This window comes from Xenopus laevis, chromosome 4S (assembly GCF_017654675.1).
Source record: "Xenopus laevis strain J_2021 chromosome 4S, Xenopus_laevis_v10.1, whole genome shotgun sequence".
Lineage (NCBI taxonomy): Eukaryota > Metazoa > Chordata > Amphibia > Anura > Pipidae > Xenopus > Xenopus laevis.
Genome location: NC_054378.1, coordinates 125,395,395 through 125,415,896, shown reverse-complemented (window position 1 = coordinate 125,415,896; position 20,502 = coordinate 125,395,395). Strand labels below are relative to the sequence as shown.

At 44.6% G+C, this 20,502-nt stretch overlaps 1 protein-coding gene across 2 annotated transcripts in view; it reads left to right on the top strand.

The window, feature by feature from the left end:
- The window catches only part of ptprg.S (protein tyrosine phosphatase, receptor type G S homeolog), a 350,843-nt gene that overhangs the window by 246,932 nt on the left and 83,409 nt on the right, over positions 1-20,502 (top strand). The window contains exons 10-13 of one of the 2 annotated variants that reach the window (XM_041561823.1): positions 3,239-3,347; positions 6,516-6,565; positions 9,300-9,354; positions 9,728-10,183. In XM_041561823.1, the coding sequence (XP_041417757.1) occupies positions 3,239-3,347; positions 6,516-6,565; positions 9,300-9,354; positions 9,728-10,183 (670 nt within the window). Of the gene's footprint in view, positions 1-3,238; positions 3,348-6,515; positions 6,566-9,299; positions 9,355-9,417; positions 10,184-20,502 lie in introns of both variants that reach the window. The other variant, XM_041561822.1, reaches the window with a different exon arrangement.

Below are 20,502 nucleotides of genomic sequence, written 5' to 3'. Positions count from 1 at the left end.
CTGCGGGGGATATTGTCCATCTGTCTGTCTTCCAGTAACGTAACTAGTGCTCCAGGGGTACAGGTGCAGGCCTGGCAGTCTAGCAACCCCCCAGTAGGTTTGCCACCTGTCCGGTGTTGACCTGGACAGTCCGGTTTTTTTGAAGGGCTGCCCTGGTCAAAACTGCCTGCCCTGGTTTCCAAATTAGGATTAGGGCAGGATTTCCTATAATTGACGCGGCAATCGCTATGTCATAGCCCCACCCTCTGACAATCAACCCGCCCAGTGACATCACAGTCCCGCACCACTATGTCACAGTCCCGCCCCCAGTCAGGAGTTTAAACGGAAGAAATGTGGCAACCCTACCCCCCGGACACAATTTTCTCACCAGATTCCTGTGTCGGGAAGCTCCGAGCGGAATGCTGGCCTGGGTGTGATCCCACTTCTGTCTTCCTAGTGTCTCTGCTCTTTACTTATATGCTCCGCACTGCGCCCTGCACTGGATTCGCCAGATTAAAAGTCCATTATAAGTAGAGTTGGCACCTGTCTGGTTTTCTAAAGGGTCAAAACTGCCTCCCTGGTTTCCAAAGTAGGAAAACCGATCAGGATTCTCCTACAATGACGCGTTGATCGGCCAACTGATACCTGACTCCGCTAGGACCATGTAGCCTCAACAGGTGGAGACCCTAGCCAGGAGCATAACTAAAGAGGAAGCAGACCCTGCGGCTGCCGGGTTGGGGGGCAGGAGGTATAGGGGCCCCATGAGGCCCTAATTCATATACAATTGTAATAGATATTGGTAAAACAGGTCAATCTCTAGACCTATTGGGGGCCTAAAAAATTATTTGCTGTGGGGCCCAATAATTTCTAGTTACGCTATTGACCCTAGGCATAAAGTGCAAAGAACCAAGGCCTGACGTGTTTCATGTCTACCAAGGACACCGAGGGGCACATTTACTAACCTCGAGTGAAGGATTCGAAGTAAAAAAAACTTTGAATTTCGAAGTATTTTTTTGAGTACTTCGACCATTGAATGGGCTACTAAGACCTTCGACTACGACTTCGACTTTGATTCGAACGATTCGAAGTAAAAATCGTTTGACTATTCGACCATTCGAAGTACTGTCTCTTTAAAAAAAACTTTGACTACATACTTCGCTAGTTTAAACCTACCGAAGTACAATGTTAGCCTATGGGGACCTTTCCCATTACTTTTCTAAGGTTTTTTTTGATCAAAGGAAAATCCTTTGATCGATGGATTAAAGTCCTTCGAATCGTTTGATTTGAATCGAACGATTTTTCCATCGATCGTTCGAACGTAGGATTTGCGGTAAATTCTTCGAATTCGATATTCCAAGACGAAGGATTTTACTTTGAGGGTCGAATTAGAGGGTTTATTAACCCTCGATATTCGACCCTTAGTAAATGTGCCCCTGAGTCATAGGCTGAACATTGAATACTACATACGAGATATTCCATATCTGATTGGCACACCTGGTAGCTCCACCTACTTGTCTCCCATTGGCTTCTTCTCTTTTACATATCTCAAGTACGTAGTAGTCAGTGTTTCAGTGGCGGGACATTTGGATAAAACCCGGTAAAGGCCCCACCTCTCATGGCCCAGACCCTCTCTAAACAGCCCCTTTTTTTGCACTTTGCCCACTGCTTTGCGTGTCATATTGGACCCTCGGATCTCTGCAAACCTTTCCTAGTGGTCACTGGCTCTGCACATGCTCATTGTGTTCTGTGCTGTTTGGGTGTTGATAATCGCACTCTGTGGATATAGGTACCCAAATATTACTGGCACAGACCATCACATTTTAGCACTTGTTTTCAGCAGTGGTTGTCTGACTTTTTAGGGTTCTGTTACCCTTTAGAGGAAAACCAGCGTTTGTTATGGGCCCCTCCATTAAAAGTTTAGATATAGGAATTCAATGGTGTATTAGTTCTATCTGGGGCAGCATATTTATTCACCCCAAATAACATCTTACCTGACCTTCAAGGTATCTGGGAGAGCAAAATACATTCTCCCCAAATCTGACATGAACTAGTCTCCGTGCTGATCCATTACTCCCGGCCAGTCTGACCAGAGCCGCAGTTTTACAGCTGTGTCTGTATTTAAAGGGGAACTATCGTGAAAATGAAAATGTAATATAAGCTTCAGCATACAGAAATAAGTTCTCTAAATATAATCAGTTAAAAAGTCTGTACCATTTTTGAAATAATCAAGTTTATATTCACTATTCCTCTCTCAGCATCTGTTTCTCTTCATTCTGGAGTTGGGTGTCAGATAATCATTGACAGTTAGATCCAATATATCTTATAGGGGGCTCCTTTTGCCTAGAAGATGTATTAGAGCTCACTCTATTAAACTCACCAGACATAATGGGGGTCATGTATAAAGTTCACACAGCCCATATTTATTTGCGAATGGTTGTATTGCCCATGTTTTTTCCTGAAAGCTGAAATATTGCACTGCTGTGCCCATCTTTCCGTTTTTTGCGAATTCGCATTGAGAATACATTTTCGCAAATGAGACGGGGGGGGGGTTTGTCTGAGTGCGCCCACTGTGCAAGGTTGTTGTGCACGAAAAAAGCGTTGACCGTAATTTAAATTTTCAATTTGCGAAATTGTTTTGCAAATATTTACTCCGCCACCAAAGTTGTGGCGTAATTCAAACGCATAATATTTAAAAAGCTCTTATAGACACGAGCGGTGTGAAAAAAAAATTCTGTTTGCACCCTCTTATTCAGCTTTATAAATGTGAGCATGTGCAGGGCAAATATATTCACTGTGCGAACCAATCTGCCCTGCGCAAAGTTAATAAACGTGCCTCAATGTCTCTCTACATGCAGAATTTTTGCAGTTATTTTGTTAGATTGTGTTTGTACTGGAATGAGTTATTTGAGTGAGCTCTAATTCATCTGCTAGGAAAGGAGCCCCCCCTATAAGATATATTGGATCTAACTGTCAGTGAATATCTGACACCCAACTGCCGGATGAAGACAGAATGAAGAGAAACAGATGCTGAGAGGGAGATATTAATCATAAACTTGATTATTTCAGAAACAATGCAGAATATTTAATTGATTGTATTTAGAAAGTTTCTTATTCCAGTATATTAGATTTTCGCGATACTTCCCCTTTAAGCATGCTGCCTTTCTACAACATACAGTTGCGCGTTTCGCCAGGGTTATTGGGGGTGGGTTTCTAACTTTTTCTGCAGAATTCTAACAGAACCATTTCTCTCCATAAACAGAAAGCCGTCATTAACCACGTCTCACCGGATATCCTCTACCTGTTCCGGGTTCAGGCCGTGTGCCAAAACGACATGCGCAGTGACTTCAGCCAGACCATGCTCTTCCAAGGTAATGACCCCGCGTCTCTCACCCAGTCTGTACCCTGTGCTTCTCTTAATAGGGTCTAGTAACCCATAGCAACCCATAGCAAGTAAATAATGGTCACGTGACCAGGCACAAGCAGAAAATAAGAAGCTTCAACTTTGCCAACTCTGCCCAAAACTTTTTAGGCATTTGCTTTAAAATGTCAATTTAAAATAAACAGAAGAATGGAGCACATTGTAATTTATTTAGTACAGGTATGGGATCCTTTATCCGGAAACTCGTTATCCAGAAAGCTCTGAATTACAGAATGTCCGTCTCCCATAGACTCCATTTTATCCAAATAATTCAATTCATTTTAGGTGTTTTCTTTAAAATGTCAATTTAAAATAGGGATGCACCGAATCCACTATTTTGGATTCGACCGAACCCTCGAATCCTTTGCGAAAGATTCGGCCGAATATTGAACCGAATCCGAATCCTAATTTGCATATGCAAATTAGCGGTGGGAAGGGGAAAAAATTCTTTCCTTGTTTTGTGCCAAAAAGTCAGGTGATTTCCCTCCCTGCCCTTAATTTGCATATGCAAATTCAGATTCAGTTCGGCTAGGCCGAAGGATTCGGCCAAATCTGAATCCCGCTGAAAAAGGCCGGATCCTGGATTTGGTGCATCCCTAATTTAAAATAAACAGAAGAAATGAGCACATTGTAATTTATTTAGTACAGGTGTTGGATCCTTTATCCGGAAACTCGTTATCCAGAAAGCTCTAAATTACAGAATGTCCGTCTCCCATAGACTCCCATAGACTCCATTTTATCCAAATAATTCAATTCATTTTAGGTGTTTTCTTTAAAATGTCAATTTAAAATAGGGATGCACCAAATCCACTATTTTGGATTCGGCCGAATATCGAACCGAATCCGAATCCTAATTTGCATATGCAAATTAGCGGTGGGAAGGGGAAAAAATTATTTCCTTGTTTTGTGACAAAAAGTCAGGTGATTTCCCTCCCTGCCCCTAATTTGCATATGCAAATTCAGATTCAGTTCGGCTAGGCCGAAGGATTAGGCCAAATCCGAATCCCGCTGAAAAAGGCCGGATCCTGGATTCGGTGCATCCCTAATTTAAAATAAACAGAAGAATTGAGCACATTGTAATTTATTTAGTACAGGTGTTGGATCCTTTATCCGGAAACTCGTTATCCAGAAAGCTCTGAATTACAGAATGTCCGTCTCCCTAAGACTCTCATTTTATCCAAATAATTCAATTCATTTTAGGCGTTTGCTTTAAAATGTCAATTTGAAACAAACAGAAGAATTGAGCACATTGTAGTTTATTTAGTACGGGTATGGGATCCTTTATCTGAAAACTCGTTACATGACAGAATATCCGTCTCCCATATGCTCCATTTTATCCAAATAATCCAATTTTTTAAAAATGATTTTCTTTTTCTGTGTAATAATAAAACAGTCGCTTGTACTTGATCCCAGCTAAGATATAATTAATCCTTATTGGAAGCAAAACCAGCCTATTGGCTTTATTTAATGTTTACATGATTTTCAGATTATTCTGGATAACAGGACCCATACCTGTATTCCTATTTGTATCTATTTTTAAAATATTCCACCCCTCCCTTTTTTATTTTTATTTTTTTTGTTTACACTTTCCCGTTTCCAGCGATTTGGAGCTGATGGGACCTCACGGGATACATTTAAAATAAAAGGCACCAACCTGAGCAAATATTTAGCAGATATTTCCTAGCGCAGCAACAAATAAAGGGGAAAAAAAAAAAAGTGGCCGGTTTTCATGGATGGTAAACTTGAATATTAATCTGGATAGACGGTGCCTGCTGTCAGCCCCTACTGAGGAGTAATGGGGCATGTGTTGCTGAAGAAGCAAGTCCTCACACAGGCTCCTAAATCAATCTGTTAAGCTTAATTAGTGCATCTGCTGCTGGCTCTGGAGAGGCCCCGGCTCTAGGACTTGTTTACCCCCAGCACCAAAATGTTCTTTACCGATGACCCGTTCAATATGGAGAAGGCGATCGGAGACGCCCCCCGCGAGGGAGGCCATTAATATCTGGATTCCTGACGTTGATTTAAGGATAACAACCGGGATTCCACACGGAATATTTCCTGCGCTTTATTAGGAATATTCAGTCATTTGCACTATAATATTTTATACTTTATCTTTATGACCCAACTTTAATCTAATGGAAATATTACATTTGAGTGGATATTTATAGTCCATTTTATTTGTTTTAAACCCCTCCAGAACCTTTTCGGAAAGTGTTAATGATTTATTTTGCAATTTCATCTTTCTCAATTAATCTCAGGCTGTCTGGCTCCAACAACATTTATATGCTCTCCCATAGCTCCTGCTGGACTCAAACATGGCCCTACCCTTATTAACCAACTCTGTCCCCAACATTAATAAATAACCAGGCAGTACACCCATGAGGAGGAAAAAATTCACTGCCAATTCCTTCCTTCCCTAAGTGCAAACTATGGCAGCATAGGTATTCCCTGTACTAAGCACAATTCAGCAGGAACAGTCCCTAAGTTTGCTCATAGTCTGTACAGAGAGATCCCATAAAACTATGGCAGCATAGGTATTCCCTGTACTAAGCACAATTCAGCAGGAACAGTCCCTAAGTTTGCTCATAGTCTGTACAGAGAGATCCCATAAAACTATGGCAGCATAGGTATTCCTCTGTACTAAGCACAATTCAGCAGGAACAGTCCCCTAAGTTTGCTCATAGTCTTTATAGAGAGATCCCATAAAACTATGGCAGCATAGGTATTCCCCTGTACTAAGCACAATTCAGCAGGAACAGCCCCTAAGTTTGCTCATAGTCTGTACAGAGAGATCCCATAAAACTATGGCAGCATAGGTATTCCCCTGTACTAAGCACAATTCAGCAGGAACAGTCCCCTAAGTTTGCTCATAGTCTGTACAGAGAGATCCCATAAAACTATGGCAGCATAGGTATTCCCCTGTACTAAGCACAATTCAGCAGGAACAGTCCCTAAGTTTGCTCATAGTCTGCACAGAGAGATCCCATAAAACTATGGCAGCATAGGTATTCCCCTGTACTAAGCACAATTCAGCAGGAACAACTCCCTTAAATACGGAACACATGGAGGTATACTGCATTTAAAGTAACCCCATTTTTCTTATTTTTCTTCGTTTCAGCCAATACAACCCGAATATTTGAAGGAACCCGGATAGTGAAAACAGGCGTGGTAAGTTTCATTGGCTCAACATGTTTATTCCCAAGGGCTGGAATAGTCTTCCCCAGGGCTCTTGTATAATTTGCAGTTGGAAGATCACGGGCAGACAGCATGGGGGGAATCACTGCTTTATATCTCTTAAATCAAAGGCGGCATTAGGAAGGGGCTGATTTCAAGTCAACGTTAAACTGCTAAATAATGGCGATCGCTGCAAAACTGCTGATTTCAATTTGCTGCTTGGGAATGGCAGAGTATGATTAATGCCATTGTACTGGCAAGGCTGAGACGCGCTGCCCACGGAATGTTTAATTAGAGGCTCATTTCAGCGAGTGCCCATGAAACAACTGCCCGGGAGGGGGGTGGAGGCCCAAGGAAGCATCACCTGGTTGCAGCGCATTGTTCCATTGTATCGCAGGAATAGTCGCATTGTCTTACACTTGGGGTTGGATATGGGACGCACGGGAAGGAGCAGGAATTTTTAGCAGGTGGAGATTGAGGTGGAAAGGGGGGGGGATTTAATATGCAAAGTTAAAGGGGATATAAACCCAAAAATAAAGTTTTGCATATAATAATGGGACTTCAAGAATTCTACCTGTATCTGACGATTCAGCACTAAAATGGCCGATCTTTGGATGCCATCAAAATTTTCCAGCTAGCCCGACTGACGAGCCTACCTCTTGCTCTGGCTGTGATTAGTCAGACTACCCCTAGTTCATGTTTGCACCCCTCAGTCTTACTCCCCTTCCTTCCCTCTGCCACCCACCCCTCCGTTGTTCTCCCCTTCCTTCTGTCACCCTCCATCCCTCTCCGTCGCTCTCCCCTCCCTCCAACCCACCCCCTCCCTCTTGTCACATTCCCCTCCATCGCTTCTGATGAAGTGACACAATAGTCACGAAACGCGTTGAGCGCACATTCCCCTGCCCGCTATTCGTTTGATTTTAATGCAATATTTAATTAAGCCTTTGAACTTTTAACACATTTGGTTCCCATGTGGATTAATATCTCTCTGGTGGAGTCCACATCCATTTATTTCAGACTGTTTGTTTGCCGCGGCCAGAGCGGTTTTTCAGGACACACCAGCATGGACTCGCGCTAACGGTTCATCTCTTCCCTCCATCGCTCCCCCCTCCTTCCCCTCCATCGCTCTCCCCTCCCTCCCTTCTCCTCCCTCCCCTCCATCGCTCCCCCCTCCTTCCCCTCCATCGCTCTCCCTTCCCTTGCTGTCCCCTCCTTCCCCCTCTGTCGTGATCAAGCCGCGCTGCCTAGGGCACCCGACCGGCCTGGCCCTGCGACCGATATCCAAGTCTTCTGCTGATATTAGCTGGCTCATCTCACACCGAATATTGTACGAAAATTAATTTCGCATGATATTATCGGTGCGTCTATGTCCTGCATTGCTTTACTCAATACAAGATTAGGAAATGGAGGGCCATACTGTTGAGCGGCAGTTTGAATAGGGGGTATCCTGGCTGTGGGAAGAGCATTTTAAAACAGAGATTTAGTTGCCCTTTAATGGAAGAAATGTATAACTATAGGTACTGCTGACTAACCCGACATTCCTAAGTGGTGCCGAGAAGGTTACTATGTATCCATTCTAATGAAATAATCTGTATTCCATGTGTTAACCAGTAACCGTGTGACACATTGTTGTTCTATTACAACACCCCTCCCCCCCCCAGAAATTGACATAGGGTTCAGAAATCCAAGCAGTGATGTCACAATAGAGATGGTAGTTTTGTGGAAATGTCCAGGACCTTTTTGGGCCAGACAGAGAGAGAGAGTCTCCATCAGCCACCGAACAGCCAAAGGTTGGGATGAGACTAAATGAAATAAGACGTGTGAGTGAAATACACGGGATGTTAATGACAATTCTGTACAATTGCTCCTCAGCCTCCAGTGCACAGTAATAATAATAATAACTTCTGGATCCAAGTCTGAAGCAGCGCTTCCCCTTCGCGTCCGCAGGAAATGTATTGAATGTATTAAGGAAATCCGGATTTCTCTGTCGGTGCCAATTTTTTCCCCCCCTATATCAGTAAACGGTACAACTGCAGGCACTGGGTGATGACACAATGGTGACCTCCGGTGGCCGAAACTGTAAATAAAATCCTGGTGATGAAAGATTTTTAAGTAAAGGTTGGCATAGTTAGTGAAATACACACACTGTGTGAGTCGTAACTTGCAGTCTGTTTTCTGTGGGTTAAACTGCAACTCCCAGAATTCTCTGCTAGCCAAAGGCCTTGCTGTTTTCAATAGGTCTTGCAGTCTATTCCATTATCAATTACTGCCCAGGTACTCGGTGTCCCCCACTAAGAGGCAGTTTTGTCAGTCATCCTGGGCATAGTGCCACCCTTCTGTAACCTGGAGCACAATAATGAACGATACTCCAACCAATAGGAGGGGGTTGGTTAAAAATTACTACAGTCCTTCATTGAAGGTGAGATTTGTGAGTACTACAATCATGTCAAAGTAGGTTGAAGATCTCAGGGGGTAACGGGTGGGGTTGTTCCTCTTGCTAATTGTTTTTCTGTAGACGAATACACTTTCCTCGCTTATTGCAGTTATGGATGATCACAAAGTGAGTCTGGAGCTGTACAGTCTGGATGGGCTGTACACCACTGCCATTATACAAAGTGTGGGTTTCATTCTTCTTTATCCTCAATCATTGCCTCAAGAGCAAGCTGCAGTTTTATTTGTAACCCCCCTGGTTAGACTTGATGGTCTTTTCTTTCCCAACGTAACACAGAGAGGGAAACTTGGTCAGACTCACAAGAGAGAAGTTGTCAAAGGTCCAATATCAGGTATTATACTGACACTTTCTTCTCTCTTTTCTTTCCTCTCTTCCCCTTGGTGATCTCTTCAAGCCTACTGTATCTCCTGCCTCCTCCGCTGACATGGCACCAATCAGTTCTGGATCCTCTACGTGGACTTCTTCAGGCATTCCCTTTTCTTTTGTTTCCATGGCAACTGGGATGGGCCCTTCTTCTAGCGGGAGTCAAGCGACGGTGGCTTCTGTGGTGACTAGTACTTTGCTTGCGGGCCTTGGCTTTAGTGGTGGTGGTTTGCCTTCCTTTCCTAGCACTGTGTGGCCCACGCGCCTTCCTACTACTGTTTCTACTAGTAAGCAGGCGGCCAAACCGGTTGTCTCCACCAATGAACCTTTGCCATCCACAGGCTCCGATAGTGATGCTTCTCCCACCCAAAACAAGGAAGGCACAGAAGAAGGAGAAAAAGATGAAAAGGGTGAGGGAGAAGAGGGTGAGCGGGATCAGGATGAGGAGGGTGAGAAAGAGTCTGAGAAGAAGGAGAAAAGTTCTTCAACACGTTCTTCAGAGGTTCAGAACCACACTGAGTCCACCCCAACTGCCAACTCCACTGATAAAGTAAGAGAGGCCGGTGCCAATGAAACTATGATTGATCCGCAGCAAAACGGAAACACTTCTTTAATAGATCCCCCGGAAACTGAGCCGAGTACACCTGTGACAACGGCAACAGGCCCGTCACACACCATTGTGACGTCCACAGAAGACTATTACGTAGATCTAACCACCACAATACACAGGTCAAAGTCAAAAGAGGACCATGAAAGTGGCAAAGAAGTGGACAACAGATTCTACACCGTCAACCCAGGTTGGTGACTTGCTCTATGATCTGCAGGCCTCCTGCATTCTCTCTCTCTCTTCTCTGAGATGTCTGCCATAAATCTATTGACTTTAGGACTTTCTTTTTGGGGAAGAAACAATGTAAAAACAAAAAACTGACTTTGATACTTTTACTGTCTACTTTTCCTTTGCAATTTTCCTTTTTTAACATTTTCCTTGTCCGCTCATTAACCTGTTGAGATGTGAGTTTCTCTCCTCCACCTCCTCCTCCTGTATCACAGGGTTTCTATTGTTTCCGCAAAACCATGTGATGAGTGGGAGGGGGGGATTTTTTCTTTCGTAATTTCATAAAATGTAAAGGTTTGAACTTGGGTCGGGGGAAGAATTTTGGCAAAAGTGTATCTATCCATGACATAGATGTAAAGGTGACTAGAGTGACCCCTGTAATTCTTTTTGGTGTTGAATTTACTGTTTAACCCCCTAACTTCCCCCTCCCCCGGTTAATCCCAATGGGGGGGTTTCTGACAATCCACAAGATCGACTCTCTTTAGATATATATATATATATATATATATATATATATATATATACAATGATCAGGGGGAAAGTGTTATGGAATATAAATGTATATTTGAATTTTTAGGTTGAAAGAGAGTGATAATACCACGTATGTAGGTCCAAGGCCACAGCCCCATCTTTTTGCTGGAAATATATGTTTTGCTTCTTTTAATGAAATCCTTGTAAAAAAAAAAAAATGTATTAATAAAATATCGCTAATCGTCACACACGTAGGAAACGAACTCTTATTTACACTAAATCCTTCCTGATGGGGAATGGTTTAGGCACAAATGCCCTTTTTTCTAATGTTTTTTATTGTGCCTGAGACCCTGAGAGCACAGGCAGCACAAGAGAAGAGTTGAGGATCAATCAGACCAAAACCTTCCCATGTCCTTCATAGCCTTCTGCTCCAAGATTAGTCCTAAAAAGAGTTTATTCCCTTTGAAGGAACTGAGGTAACCCATAGCAACTGGTCGGCAGTTACACTTCTGGTCCCATTCTAATAACGCAAACCTCTGATTAGTCGTTATTATAGGCTACGTATTTTCAGATCTTAGAAATGTCATTGCCTTAAATGTGTTGTTTTAAATGTCTCTCCATCATCTTAATGGACAATAAACCTTCGTTATGGGGTTTGCTTTATGGCGTTTTTGGCCACGCCCATTTTTGTGGCCACACCCCCAATTGCCATGTTCATTTTACAAAATTTGGCATGTTATGAAAGTTTGAAAATATTTCTAGTGATGGGCGAATTTATTCGGCAATTCGCCGCCACCAAATAAATTCGCGAAACGGCCAGAAAAATTCGCTGGCGTCGAAAAAAATGGACCCCGCCGTCCTTTTTTTGGACCCCGGTATCAAAAAACGAGAAGCCGGCGCCGTTTAGCGAACTTTTCACCATTTCACGAATTTCGCGCAAAATTCGCACATCACTACTTATTTCTGTGCTTTTTTTTTTCGTTATTACAGTTTTGCTAATCAAGGTGAATTGCCGTTTAATCTGTGAGTCTAAATTTTCCCAAGGGACCTCCTTATCTAAATTGTTACAATTACTTATTTGCTTATCTCAAAATTGTTACAAAAGTATCTTATCTGCAGCTGTGGCTGTTCTGGGCTCTCTGCCAAAATTCAATTAAATTAGAAACATTGTTTCTTTTTCTGGCTGTTCAGTGCAGAGAAAATCGGGACTTTCTAGTATAAACGAGGGACTGCAGGTTGAGCTGTCAAAAGAGGGACTGTCCCTCTGAAAACGGGACAGTTGGGAGATATGCTATGCCATGTATAGAATACAATAATGTACCCCCCCCCAGTGGCCACATTATCACGTCTTAGTCTTCATTTGATCAATCTAGAATTTAAAGGGTAAGTGTTAACTCGGAATTAACTTGGAATTTGTCCCGGTATTGCTGTGCAAGTCTGTAGCTTTTCTTACCCACTGAGAATGGCTGTAGGCCCTGGAGAATCATTGAGAATCATAGACTAGAGTTCTCTGGGCCAAACTTCTCCCCCGAAAACTATAAATCTCTGGACCCTGAGAGTATGATTCCATAGTTTAACATTTTCTTGAACTTCAAATGGAAAATAATAATTATATGCGAATAAGCTTGCAGAGCATGCTGGGAGTTGTAGTTCAAATCTTTAGCTGGGCATTATATACGGTGACAGATCCACTTCTGCAATAAAGCTTCAGGGTTAGGATAAGAAATGACATTACTGCCCATAATAATTTGAATATTGAATGTTGTTTGAAGCAAGAGAACAAATGGGACGTGGCACGTTTGCAACTGGTTAAGAATATGAGTATAAAGGACACTGTATAACTGTCACGTTCCTTGTTGCTTCCATTGCATTCGGAAATGAGTTTGCTTTGTGGCCTGTAGAGGGCAGGGTGGAGCAACGCTTACCTTGAAACAGAGATAAATCTGATTTACCCAAACCTCCTGTTATTAAAAGATCATTTGACTTGGGATTAAGGATTGACTGGCACTTATTGCCCAGGATATACAGTTTGCATTCTTTACAGCTGTTGTTCTACTATAACTCCCAGCATCCCCGAGAGTTGCAACACCTGGCAACGTTAAATGATGTGGTTCACCTTTAAGTCAACTTTTAGTATATTATAAAATGGCCATTTCTAAGTAGCTCTTTGGTTGGTCTTCATTATTTATTGTTTTATAGTTTTTGAGTTATTTACCTTCTTCTGACACTTTCCATCTTTCAAATGGGGGGGGGGTCACTGACCCCATCTAAAAGACAAATGCTCTGTTAGGCTACACATTTAATGATATTGATTTTTATTAATTATCTTTCTACTCAGTCCCTCTCCTGTTCATATTCCAGTCTCGTACTCAAATCTATGCACAGTTGCTAGGATAATTTGGGCCCTAGCAACCAGATTGCTGAAATTACAAACTAAAAGCTCAATAACTCAACCACCGCAAATGATAAAAAATGAAACCCAATTGCAAATTGTCTCAGAATATCGCACTCTCTACATCATACTAAAAGTTAATTAAAGGTGAACAGTCCCCTTAAGGTTAGAAAACCCTAAGATAATTGCCTCCTATTATAATAAAGGGGAACTTGTCCCTCTGTCGGCTGGTGTGCCACTAGCTTTAGAGTGCTGGTGGTTTAGTTCCCCTTTAATTTGTGTTTGCTTTATCTGCAATTCAAATCCAAACACCTAGGGGGTCTGAAAGCTAAATTTTTACTATAAATTTTACTAAAATTTTTTACTATAATATCCAAGTTTTTCGAGATTTATTGAACCCCAGAATCCGAAAATCTCCATCTCAGACCTGCCGAGGTTGTATATAAGTCAATGGGAGAGATCCCTGTCCTATTTGGAAGTTCCTGTGGTCTGTACTGGAATTAGCCCAAAAATCTGACTATTTCAGGCTTTTCGGGCAAAAATCTAAAACATTTCGTCTTTTCTTGGAAAAATCCTGAAAAAAACGCACGATTTGGGTTTTCGTGCGATTTTGAGTTTTTCCCCCGATCCGATTAAATTGAGCTTTTTTTTAATAATAAACAAGGTCAAAGTTTGGTCGGACTTTTTTTTATTTAAATAATCAGATTTTGATAAATAACCCGGTTAATGTTCTAAAGTATTTCAAGTATTGGCATTCATTGATATTGTGCTTTATATGTCACAATGTGTTTCACCTGTGATTTCTTTACTTTCATTGTTCTTATCACTGATGTGTTGCTATGGGTTACTGCCCAGGTGCAAATTTGCCCAGTGTTTAGAAATGGGCCCCACTAAGTGCACTAGACCCACGAAAATGTTGTTTGTTGAGTTTAGTCCACAAAGAGGTTGCACCGGGGCTGTTTTGGCTGTGGCTAGTGTTGCCGCCTTCTCTGGAATAAATTTCCACTAGATATTGGGTCAGTAAAATTCCTGCAGCTCCATCCACAACTGCTGTGGCCCTACAGGGGCCCATATTACACAGTGGTTGCCCTATAGCTTTATTCTGCTCTCCCACAGTCGCACTCCCTGTAGAGTCAAGAGGTGAAGCTGCTGTGAATTATTAAACTTTTCCACACTCCTCATGCCCAGAACCAGTGCTTTGTGGCCCCCTATTGTGGTCAGGGGCTGGGGCCACCCCACAGTTAGGTGCCACCTAAACACAGTTCTGGGTTTTACAACAATATTGTGTCTGGTTTAATATTCATTTTATAGAACTACAGCAAAAGGTGTGAACATATTCCATATATTGTACTAAATAGTTGTAAATATTCACTTTAATTAGTTGTGCTGTTTCTTAATAAAAAATACTATTTTTCATGCAAAATGTGAACTTTCCATTTATTTGGTTGTGCATTATTAGTATGGGAAACACAGCATAGATGATACATTATCAGATCACACAATGACTCCCATCATTAAACAGCGCAGTGACTTCCAGCATTAAACGGTGCAGTGACTACCAGCAAGTGTTAAACGGTGCAGTGACTCCCAGCATTAAATGGTGCAGTGACTCCCAGCATTAAACGGTGCAGTGACTCCCAGCATTAAACGGTGCAGTGACTCCCAGCATTAAACGGCGCAGTGACTCCCAGCAAGCATTTAACAGTACAGTGACTCCCAGCATTAAATGGCGAGGTGACTTCCAACAAGCATTTATACAGCACAGTGACTCCCAGCATTTAACGGTGCAGTGACTTCCAGCAGGCATTCAAACTGCACAGTGAATCCCAGCATTAAATGGTTCAGTGACTCCCAGCATTAAACAGTGTGATGATGACTCCCAGCATTAAACAGCTCAGTGACTCCCAGCAAGCATTAAGTGGTGCAGTGACTCCCAGCATTAAACAGCACGGTGACTCCCAGCAAGCATTAAACACTGCAGTGACTCCTAGCAAGCATTTAACAGTACATTGATTTCCAGCAAGCTTTAAACGGTGCAGTGACTTTCAACATTAAACAGTGCCATGATGACTCCAAGCATTAAATGGTGCTGTGGCTCCCAGCATTAAGCAGTACAGTGACTCCCAGCATTAAACCGTGCAGTGACTCCCAGCATTAAGCGGTGCAGTGACTCCCAGCATTAAGCGGTGCAGTGACTCCCAACATTAAGCGGTGCAGTGACTCGCAGCATTAAACGGTGCAGTGACTCGCAGCATTAAACGGTGCAGTGACTCCCAGCATTAAGCGGTGCAGTGACTCCCAGCATTAAACGGTGCAGTGACTCCCAGCATTAAACGGTGCAGTGACTCCCAGCATTAAACGGTGCAGTGACTCCCAGCATTAAACGGTGCAGTGACTCCCAGCATTAAACGGTGCCGTGACTCCCAGCATTAAACGGTGCCGTGACTCCCAGCATTAAACAGTGCAGTGACTCGCAGCATTAAACGGTGCAGTCACTCCCAGCATTAAGCGGTGCAGTGACTCCCAGCATTAAACGGTGCAGTGACTCCCAGCATTAAGCGGTGCAGTGACTCCCAGCATTAAACGGTGCAGTGACTCCCAGCATTAAACGGTGCAGTGACTCCCAGCATTAAACGGTGCAGTGACTCCCAGCATTAAACGGTGCAGTGACTCCCAGCATTAAACGGTGCCGTGACTCCCAGCATTAAACGGTGCAGTGACTCCCAGCATTAAACGGTGCAGTGACTCCCAGCATTAAACGGTGCCGTGACTCCCAGCATTAAATGGTTCAGTGACTCCCAGCATTAAACGGTTCAGTGACTCCCAGCATTAAACGGTGCAGTGACTCCCAGCATTAAACGGTGCAGTGACTCCCAGCATTAAACGGTGCTGTGACTCCCAGCATTAAACGGTGCTGTGACTCCCAGCATTAAATGGTGCCGTGACTCCCAGCATTAAATGGTGCCGTGACTCCCAGGTAGGGTTGCCACCTGGCCAGTATTTTACTGGCCTGGCCGGTAAAAATCATGACTGATCCCAATGTTATTAATAGAGAAAAAAGATAAATATATGGGAAGGCCGGTATTTTTTTCCAGAAAAGGTGGCAACCCTACTCCCAGCATTAAACTGTGCCGTGACTGCCAGCATTAAGCGGTGCAGTGACTCCCAGCATTAAAAGGTGCAGTGACTTCCAGTATTAAACGGTACAGTGACTCCCAGCATTAAACAGTGCCGTGACCCCCAGCATTAAACGGTGCAGTGACTCCCAGCAATAAATGGTGCCGTGACTCCAGGCATTAAGCGGTACAGTGACTCCCAACATTAAACGGTGCAGTGACTCCCAGCATTAAACGTGCCGTGACTCCCAGCATTAAGCGGTACAGTGACTCCCAGCATTAAGCAGTACAGTGACTTCCAGCATTAAATGGTGCCGTGACTCCCAGCATTAAACGTGCCGTGACTCCCAGCATTAAGCGGTACAGTGACTCCCAGCATTAAACGGTGCAGTGACTCCCAGCATTAAACGGTGCAGTGACTCCCAGCATTAAACGGTGCCGTGACTCCCAGCATTAAACGGTGCAGTGACTCCCAGCATTAAACGGTGCAGTGACTCCCAGCATTAAACGGTGCAGTGACTCCCAGCATTAAATGGTGCCGTGACTCCCAGCATTAAACGGTTCAGTGACTCCCAGCATTAAACGGTTCAGTGACTCCCAGCATTAAACGGTGCAGTGACTCCCAGCATTAAACGGTGCAGTGACTCCCAGCATTAAACGGTGCAGTGACTCCCAGCATTAAACGGTGCTGTGACTCCCAGCATTAAACGGTGCTGTGACTCCCAGCATTAAATGGTGCCGTGACTCCCAGCATTAAATGGTGCCGTGACTCCCAGGTAGGGTTGCCACCTGGCCAGTATTTTACTGGCCTGGCCGGTAAAAATCATGGCTGATCCCAATGTTATTAATAGAGAAAAAAGATAAATATATGGGAAGGCCGGTATTTTTTTCCAGAAAAGGTGGCAACCCTACTCCCAGCATTAAACTGTGCCGTGACTGCCAGCATTAAGCGGTGCAGTGACTCCCAGCATTAAAAGGTGCCGTGACTTCCAGTATTAAACGGTACAGTGACTCCCAGCATTAAACAGTGCCGTGACCCCCAGCATTAAACGGTGCAGTGACTCCCAGCAATAAATGGTGCCGTGACTCCAGGCATTAAGCGGTACAGTGACTCCCAACATTAAACGGTGCAGTGACTCCCAGCATTAAACGTGCCGTGACTCCCAGCATTAAGCGGTACAGTGACTCCCAGCATTAAGCAGTACAGTGACTTCCAGCATTAAATGGTGCCGTGACTCCCAGCATTAAACGTGCCGTGACTCCCAGCATTAAACGGTGCAGTGACTCCCAGCATTAAGCTGTGCAGTGACTCCCAGCATTAGAAGGTGCCGTGACTCCCAGCATTAAGCGGTGCAGTGACTCCCAGCATTAGGCGGTGCAGTGACTCCCAGCATTAAACGGTGCAGTGACTCCCAGCATTAAACGGTGCAGTGACTCCCAGCATTAAACGGTGCAGTGACTCCCATCATTAAACAGCGCAGTGACTTCCAGCATTAAACGGTGCAGTGACTACCAGCAAGTGTTAAACGGTGCAGTGACTCCCAGCATTAAACGGTGCAGTGACTCCCAGCATTAAATGGTGCAGTGACTACCAGCATTAAACGGTGCAGTGACTCCCAGCATTAAACGGTGCAGTGACTCCCAGCATTAAATGGTGCAGTGACTCCCAGCATTAAACGGCGCAGTGACTCCCAGCAAGCATTTAACAGTACAGTGACTCCCAGCATTAAATGGCGAGGTGACTTCCAACAAGCATTTATACAGCACAGTGACTCCCAGCATTTAACGGTGCAGTGACTTCCAGCAGGCATTCAAACTGCACAGTGAATCCCAGCAATAAATGGTTCAGTGACTCCCAGCATTAAACAGTGTGATGATGACTCCCAGCATTAAACAGCTCAGTGACTCCCAGCAAGCATTAAGTGGTGCAGTGACTCCCAGCATTAAACAGCACGGTGACTCCCAGCAAGCATTAAACACTGCAGTGACTCCTAGCAAGCATTTAACAGTACATTGATTTCCAGCAAGCTTTAAACGGTGCAGTGACTTTCAACATTAAACAGTGCCATGATGACTCCAAGCATTAAATGGTGCTGTGGCTCCCAGCATTAAGCAGTACAGTGACTCCCAGCATTAAACCGTGCAGTGACTCCCAGCATTAAGCGGTGCAGTGACTCCCAGCATTAAGCGGTGCAGTGACTCCCAGCATTAAGCGGTGCAGTGACTCGCAGCATTAAACGGTGCAGTGACTCGCAGCATTAAACGGTGCAGTGACTCCCAGCATTAAGCGGTGCAGTGAGTGCAGTGACTCCCAGCATTAAAACGGTGCAGTGACTCCCAGCATTAAACGGTGCAGTGACTCCCAGCATTAAACGGTGCAGTGACTCCCAGCATTAAACGGTGCCGTGACTCCCAGCATTAAACGGTGCAGTGACTCGCAGCATTAAACGGTGCAGTGACTCCCAGCATTAAGCGGTGCAGTGACTCCCAGCATTAAACGGTGCAGTGACTCCCAGCATTAAGCGGTGCAGTGACTCCCAGCATTAAACGGTGCAGTGACTCCCAGCATTAAACGGTGCAGTGACTCCCAGCATTAAACGGTGCAGTGACTCCCAGCATTAAACGGTGCCGTGACTCCCAGCATTAAACGGTGCAGTGACTCCCAGCATTAAAAGGTGCAGTGACTCCCAGCATTAAACGGTGCCGTGACTCCCAGCATTAAACGGTGCCGTGACTCCCAGCATTAAACGGTTCAGTGACTCCCAGCATTAAACGGTTCAGTGACTCCCAGCATTAAACGGTGCAGTGACTCCCAGCATTAAACGGTGCTGTGACTCCCAGCATTAAACGGTGCTGTGACTCCCAGCATTAAACGGTGCTGTGACTCCCAGCATTAAATGGTGCCGTGACTCCCAGCATTAAATGGTGCCGTGACTCCCAGGTAGGGTTGCCACCTGGCCAGTATTTTACTGGCCTGGCCGGTAAAAATCATGGCTGATCCCAATGTTATTAATAGAGAAAAAAGATAAATATATGGGAAGGCCGGTATTTTTTTCCAGAAAAGGTGGCAACCCTACTCCCAGCATTAAACTGTGCCGTGACTGCCAGCATTAAGCGGTGCAGTGACTCCCAGCATTAAAAGGTGCCGTGACTTCCAGTATTAAACGGTACAGTGACTCCCAGCATTAAACAGTGCCGTGACCCCCAGCATTAAACGGTGCAGTGACTCCCAGCAATAAATGGTGCCGTGACTCCAGGCATTAAGCGGTACAGTGACTCCCAACATTAAACGGTGCAGTGACTCCCAGCATTAAACGTGCCGTGACTCCCAGCATTAAGCGGTACAGTGACTCCCAGCATTAAACGGTGCAGTGACTCCCTGCATTAAACTGTGCCATGACTGCCAGCATTAAGCTGTGCAGTGACTCCCAGCATTAGAAGGTGCCGTGACTCCCAGCATTAAGCGGTGCAGTGACTCCCAGCATTAAGCGGTGCAGTGACTCCCAGCATTAAACGGTGCAGTGGACTCCCAGCATTAAACGGTGCAGTGACTCCCAGCATTAAACGGTGCAGTGACTCCCAGCATTAAACGGTGCCGTGACTCCCAGCATTAAACAGTGCAGTGACTCGCAGCATTAAACGGTGCAGTGACTCCCAGCATTAAGCGGTGCAGTGACTCCCAGCATTAAACGGGTGGCAGTGACTCCCAGCATTAAGCGGTGCAGTGACTCCCAGCATTAAACGGTGCAGTGACTCCCAGCATTAAACGGTGCAGTGACTCCCAGCATTAAACGGTGCAGTGACTCCCAGCATTAAATGGTGCCGTGACTCCCAGCATTAAACGGTTCAGTGACTCCCAGCATTAAACGGTGCAGTGACTCCCAGCATTAAATGGTGCCGTGACTCCCAGCATTAAACGGTGCAGTGACTCCCAGCATTAAACGGTGCCGTGACTCCCAGCATTAAACGGTGCAGTGACTCCCAGCATTAAAAGGTGCAGTGACTCCCAGCATTAAACGGTGCAGTGACTCCCAGCATTAAATGGTGCCGTGACTCCCAGCATTAAACGGTTCAGTGACTCCCAGCATTAAACGGTTCAGTGACTCCCAGCATTAAACGGTTCAGTGACTCCCAGCATTAAACGGTGCAGTGACTCCCAGCATTAAACGGTGCTGTGACTCCCAGCATTAAACGGTGCTGTGACTCCCAGCATTAAATGGTGCCGTGACTCCCAGCATTAAATGGTGCCGTGACTCCCAGGTAGGGTTGCCACCTGGCCAGTATTTTACTGGCCTGGCCGGT